Source organism: Myotis davidii, unplaced genomic scaffold (assembly GCF_000327345.1).
Source record: "Myotis davidii unplaced genomic scaffold, ASM32734v1 scaffold79, whole genome shotgun sequence".
Taxonomy (NCBI): Eukaryota; Metazoa; Chordata; class Mammalia; order Chiroptera; family Vespertilionidae; genus Myotis; species Myotis davidii.
In genome coordinates this window covers 4,729,894-4,736,586 of record NW_006294339.1, presented here as the reverse complement: position 1 = coordinate 4,736,586, position 6,693 = coordinate 4,729,894, and the positions used below count along the sequence as shown (strand labels likewise).

Below are 6,693 nucleotides of genomic sequence, written 5' to 3'. Positions count from 1 at the left end.
TTAGGTCAGTGGTTGGCAAACTCATTAGTCAACAGAGCCAAATATCAACAGTACAACGATTGAAATTTCTTTTGAGAGCCAAATTTTTTAAACTTAAACTATATAGGTAGGTAGATTGTTATTAACTTAATTAGGGTACTCCTAAGGCTTAGGAAGAGCCACACTCAAGGGGCCAAAGAGCCACATGTGGCTCGTGAGCTTCAGTTTGCTGACCACGGGCCTAGGTGGTCATCACACCCTGATACCGTGATGCCCTCACACCGTCACAAGATGACTGTGCACACAGCGGAGGCAGGGCCTGGCGGCCACTCCACACAACAAGGCCTGGGGGTCCTGTGGCTCCACAGCACAGCGGTTGTGGTGGGGAGTCCCTGTGGCCTCACACAGAGGTGGCGGGTTGTGGCGGAGAGTTCTCACTGCCTCGTGTACTGTGGAGGCAGGTCCTGGTGTCTCCGCCACCTCGCACAAAGGAGGCAGGTCCTGCGGCTCCGCATGCTGTGGAGGCAGGACCCTCAGCTCCGGCCTACCTCTTTGGAGCAATCCATCAAGGAGCCCCAGATAGGTGAGCGGGTCCTACTTATTTGGGGTGACCAATCGTGGGGCTCCTGCACTGTGAAAGGGCACAGGCCAGGCTGTGGGACCCCTCCCCACACCCGAGTGCACAAATTTTATGCACCGGGCCTCTAGTCTATCTATATAAAAGCCCAGCGAACGAATGGCAGAACAACCAGAATGACTGGTCAACCAGTCGCTATGATGTGCACTGGCCACTAGGGGGCAGACACTCAATGCAGGAGCTGCCCCCTTGTGGTCAGTGCACTTCCACAGTGGGAGTGCCACTCGGTTGACCAGGATGAGTGCCACTCCCACAGCGGGCTGATCCCCACAGGCTCCACCCCACACCACTGCATGAATCCATGCATTGGGCCTCTAGTATAATAATAATTGGAGGGAAAAAAGAAAAGAGAATGCTGCCACCTTTTCATTGTCTGTAACAATTATGCAGATATGCCTTTAAATGGAAAATAAAACCAGGAAGAATACCAAAGTACTGAGACCTCACTTGTGTTAAGGTGGGAGAATTATGGGTAATTTTTCTCCCCTCTACTGTCCACATCCAGTGTGAAATCATTATTTTACATTTGCTATGGACACAGTTGAAGTCCCTTTTGTCTCACTCCCCAGTCTCATTTCTCTTTCTCCCTTCCCAGAGGCAACTCCAGCTGGGAATGCAAGAATGGATTCATTTAGTATATTTCTTACACTTTAGCTAAACTCACATATCTGTTAAAGGTATAGTATTTTACATCTATACTAATAAAAGGGTAATATGCTAATTAGACCGAATAGACCAGATGTCTTCTGGACATCATTCCAGACATCCTTCCTGACAAAACTGGGGCCCAGGCAAAGGAGGAAAGCCTGGGTCCCAGGTGTGGGGGCAAGGCAGAGATGGTTAGGAGTGATCATGCAGTCAGGCAAGCAGTTAGGGGCAATCAGGCAGGCAGGTGAGCAGTTAGGGGTAATCAGGCAGGCAGGCGGAGGTGGTTAGGGGGCAATCAGGCAGGCAGGTGAGTGGTTAGGGGCAATCAGGCAGGCAGGTGAGTGGTTAGGAGCCAGTTGTCCCAGATTGTGAGAGGGATGTCCAACTGCTGGTTTAGACTGATTTAGTCTGATCCTGGTAGTCGGACATCCCCTGAGAGGTCCTGGATTGAGAGAAGGTACAGGCCAGGCTGAGGAACCACCCCTCTCCCCGTACACAAATTTTGTGCACCAGGCCTCTAGTTTTTATATGAATGGCATCTTATTTTAACCTTCTGCAACTTGATTTTTTTCCAAAGCTGTGTTTTCATATTATACTTCTGATTTAGTCTGATCCTGGTAGTCGGACATCCCCTGAGAGGTCCTGGATTGAGAGAAGGTACAGGCCAGGCTGAGGAACCACCCCTCTCCCCGTGCACAAATTTTGTGCACCAGGCCTCTAGTTTTTATATGAATGGCATCTTATTTTAACCTTCTGCAACTTGATTTTTTTCCAAAGTTGTGTTTTAATATTATACTAGAGGCCCAGTGCATGAAAATTCATGCACACGGGGGGTCCCTCAGCTCAGCCTGCGCCCTCTCACAGTCTGGGACCCTTGGGGACTACCCACCTGCTGGCTTAGGCCTGCTCCCTGAGAACAGATGAACTAAAAGAAATAATCATATCCTAGGGTAAGGATTTATCAAAAAGGAAATGGTTGCATGAAAATTCACTGCCAGTGGGGCTGAGGGGACTGAGGGACTCCAGTGGCAGGCATGCGGCACAGCCAGGCCTGCCTGGTGGCAGGCCCAGCTGCACCATGCGCCTGCCACCCCCCAGCGGGGCTGAGGGGTCTGGGCATTGCCATCTTGTGGCTGGGGGTGCCACCATCTTTGTGAGGACATGATGGTCAATTAGCATATTGCCTCTTTATTATATAGGATGTTAATGCATGTAAGTCTAGTTTATTCATTCCATTTACACATTGCCTGTATTTCTTTATATAAACAACATATCACAGTATGTTCACATATTCCCTTAATGAGGAACATGAAGGTGGTTTTAAATTTTCAACCTTTCAAATGATGCTACAACAATCATCCTCATATATTTACAGGTAAATATGAGCAAGTTTCTCTAGGTTGTTTTGTGTTTTTTTTTAACTTAGAGTTAGAAGGGCTAAACAAGAGTAAATAAACAACTTTAGTTTTGCTAGGTATTGAAAAATTATCCTCCAAAATAGTTGTTCCAATTCATATTCTCAAACCTGTATGAAGAGTTCCTGTTTTCCATATTCTTGCTAAATGAGATGTTTTTCAAACTTTAAGATTCTTGCTAAACTGAATTTGGTGTGGAACCAAATTCTCATTGTCTTGACTTCTATTTCCCCAGTTACTGTGAAGTTGTGAATTTACTTATAAACTATTTAGTTGTTTGCTTCTGTGATATCTACCACATGCTTTTGTCCAATTTTCTATTGGTTTCTTTCTCTTTCTATTGCAGGAGTTCCCAATAGCATTTACATATTAACTCCTTTTGTTTCACTTTTCTATTGTGACATTTTTGGAGGTTAATCTAGTTAAGAAAGTTTTACCTGGAATGCTTTCTTGCATCTATTAAAATAATCTGAGTGGGGTTTTATTTTCTCTTTCATTGTTTTAGTATGATTAATTGCAATGACAGATTTTCTGATGTTAAGTCTTCCTTGAAGTCTTGGGGAAATTTTAGTTGTTTTTATTACTGATTAATTCATTTTTCTACTATTCGGGCTAAAATGTCTTAAGTGAGATTGGGCTATATTTTTCTTTCATTGTTTGGTCATCTTGTGGTTTTCACATCAAAATTATTCTTTCATTTTAAAATGAGTAGCATAGCTTTTCCTTTTTTCCCCCTCTGAAACTAGTCATTAAACCTCACCACAGATGGGCAGAATGTGGAGGTGGGTAGGGGGAACTGTGGGTTTGTGCACTGTTTATTCAAGCCCTTTTATGGTTTATTGGCCTATCCATCTTTCTATTTTTTTCTTTAGTCACTGTGATAATTTTATATTTCTCACTAAATTTGCTGATTTTCTCTAGACTTTCAAACTTATTGGCAGAGAACTGATTATAACAGCCTGATAGATTTCTAAGAACCTGAAGCTATCCCCAGTTTTGTCCTCTTTTTTACCTCTACTCTGTGGTTGTGTGTGTATACCTTCTCTCATTTTCTTGAACAATCATGCTAAAGTATGGTCTACTATTAATATACCTACCTAAGCTTTCTTTTTGGTTAGTATTCAGTTTGGCTCTCTTTACCATTCATCAATGCCAGTGCTTTGGTTTGTCTGTTGCTTTATAGCAGCATTAGCTAGATTTTTAAAACAGCAAGTCAGATAATCTATATTTTATTAGAGTAGGTTCATCTCTGCATTCTTATGATTCTTGATCTATTTGGACTTTTTTCCCATTATATTTCATGTTTTAAATTTACTATGAAATTTCTTTACTTGGATTTTTTTTTCTTTTTTTTCTGCCTTCTTAAACATTTAAGTTTTCTTATTGCATATTTTCTTTCTACCAAGGGGGGAAGTTAAATATTTTGTTTCAATCTTTTTTAGTGATTACAGTTAAATTTTGACATCTACAGTTAAGTCTGATGTTAGTCAAAATCTCTACCCTGCTCCTAAATAATATAAAGACCTGAGAATAATTCTCATAGCTTTCTCTCCCCATCATATTATTATTTAATATTTTAATTCCATTTTATTCTTTTCTAAAATATGTTTTATTGAATTTTACAGAGATAGAAAAAGAGAGAGAGAGAGAGAGACATTGATGAGAGAGAAACATCAATCACTGCCTCCTACATGGCTCCCACCAGAGATTTGAGGCTGCAACCCGGGCATGTGCTTTGACCAGGAATCAAACCAGCGACCTCTGGGTACATGGTTCGATGCTTAACCACCCACACTGGCTGGGCCATTTTATTCTTAATTAACACTGCCTTTATAATTATTCAAAGTGTGTGTATACATTTTTGGGGAGTGTGTGTGTGTTGAACCTTCTCATTCTATCCTCCCTACTGTTAACTTTTCCTTTAATATTTTTCATCTGTTAATCTCTCTGTGCTACCTTCTGGGTAACTTCCTCAGATTTAACTAGTTCACTAATTCTCTCTTTTGCTGCACCCAGTCTACTTTTCAATTTATACATTAAAATTTTTATTTTAAGAACTATATTATTTCTATAACTTCTTTCTCCTGTCTCCTACTGTACATGTTTTTTTCACACCCTCTAATGGCTTTTGTCCCTCACTTTATTTCTTTGAACACATAAAATGTATTTATGTTAAAGCCACATTCATATAATTCTGCTATTTAATTCTCCTGAGTTATATCTTCCGACTCTCTATGGTGGCTCCTTTCCTGGTGGGGTGTGCAGTTGTGACTATAAACTTGTTTGTAGTGGGAACTGTTTCTTTAGAAATCATAGGTGTCCAAGGATATGGAAGTATGTTTACCGAGTAATTTCAGAGTTGCTTTAGCGGAGGGTAGGGTTGCATTTCAAGCACCCTTTTGGCTTTGCATCTTAGAACTACACAGACAGTCTGCCTCTGGAACCCACACCTGTGCAAGTTTCTGGTATCTCATGGGGACTCTCTTTTAGCTCTAATGGCCATGGTCAGGCAGCAGTCTTCCTGCTCAGAACCTAGGAGAGTGCACCAACAGTTTTAGAACTCCTTTTGCAGATGGGATGACATTTTGTGACTCTGGACTTCGTGCTGATGGCTCAGTTTCAGCTTCCCATTCAGATGAGGCATGTGGCTCAAGCATAACTTCCAACTCAGACCTTAGGTCCCCAGTCGGCCAGTCATTAAGATCTTTCTTTATTTGGTTCCCATTTGCCTCTGAGTCCCTTGGTTACAGTTCTCATTTACATCTTTAATTGTGAGTTTCCTCTTGATGTCTGGCACCTGGAGATTTTTACCTTACTGATATCTAGATGAGTTAGGTGTTCTTTGTATAAGTCTTTGCATTGTTATATTTTGTCCAGAATTCCTGTCTTTAGAACAGGGATGGTGTGCCTTCCATGTCTGCTCAGGTTACCATATTGGCCAGACATACTTATATTACCTCTCTAATGAGGAAAAAATACAAAAAACTTTTACAATACAAAATGTTTAAAGAAACATTTTATTTTGACTAACCTTCTTTTCTCCATGCTTCTCAGTGCTGAAGTTGAAGAACCACATAATTATGAGGCAATAATTCCATATCTGAGACATTCTGGCAACTCCATTAACCTGCACACTGCAGAAGAAATTGCTGGTTGTAAGTCTGCTAAGCCAATTAATATTGTAACCCCTTGTGGAATGAAAATGTGTCAAAAATGGTATTTTCTCCCCACTGACTATGAAGTTAAACATCCACAGCCATGCTGCTTTACCATATAATTCCCCCCTCCTTTGTCTAGTCTCTTACAAATATAAATGCATCCAGTTGGGCATGCGTGCTATCTCAGGACTCAGCACTGCCTTCTCTCTGCCCTCCTCTGGCCTTTCTTCACTGATCTAGATGCTTTCCCTTTTGTCACTGTGTGGGAGGGAAAGATCAAGATATGGTGATTCGTTTTTCTTCCTTGTCCTCCTATTCAGTCTTCATCTCTCTTCTTTCAGTGTCTTTCCTAAAGTCCCTGAAGCTTCATGTATGGAGAGGAAGATAACAGACCATGGGAATTAGGTCCCTTTTGTGTTTAGCCTTGATAGGAGCATAGGATTCATTTAATGGCTTTGACCAATGGTTCAGAGTTACGTCTTCCTGTCTCTGGTATCGCCAAAAAAGCTCAGACTTTTATGTGAAAAAAAAAGAAACCCTTTCAGGGAAGAAGATGAAGAAGCAGAGACTCATAGCATTTCCACAAGTTTCTATGTTTCTGTCCTGCCTGTAGGATCAGTCAGTTCTCTATGTAAGGCCTACATGTTGGTGCCAGAATAAACACTAGCATTTACTGACCTTGTGTGATGGATCCCAGTTCTGTGTTAGGTCTTCTGTGTACATCCTGCTGATAGGGTGATTTTAACCTACTTTGAGAGACGGGAAACTCAAGGTGAGAGATTGAGTAACCAAAGTCACATAAGGACTATGTGTGGAGCTATAATGTGAAATGGGCTCAGACTGCCTCTGAGATCCA

General features: G+C 41.6%; 1 protein-coding gene across 2 annotated transcripts in view; it reads left to right on the top strand.

Annotated features, from left to right (window-relative positions):
* LOC102775156 (chromosome unknown open reading frame, human C1orf168) overlaps positions 1 to 6,693 on the top strand; it is a 111,194-nt gene that overhangs the window by 57,160 nt on the left and 47,341 nt on the right. For both annotated transcript variants that reach the window (XM_006768364.2, XM_015566968.1), the window contains exon 5: positions 5,734 to 5,834. In XM_006768364.2, the coding sequence (XP_006768427.1) occupies positions 5,734 to 5,834 (101 nt within the window). The remainder of the gene's footprint in view (positions 1 to 5,733; positions 5,835 to 6,693) is intronic.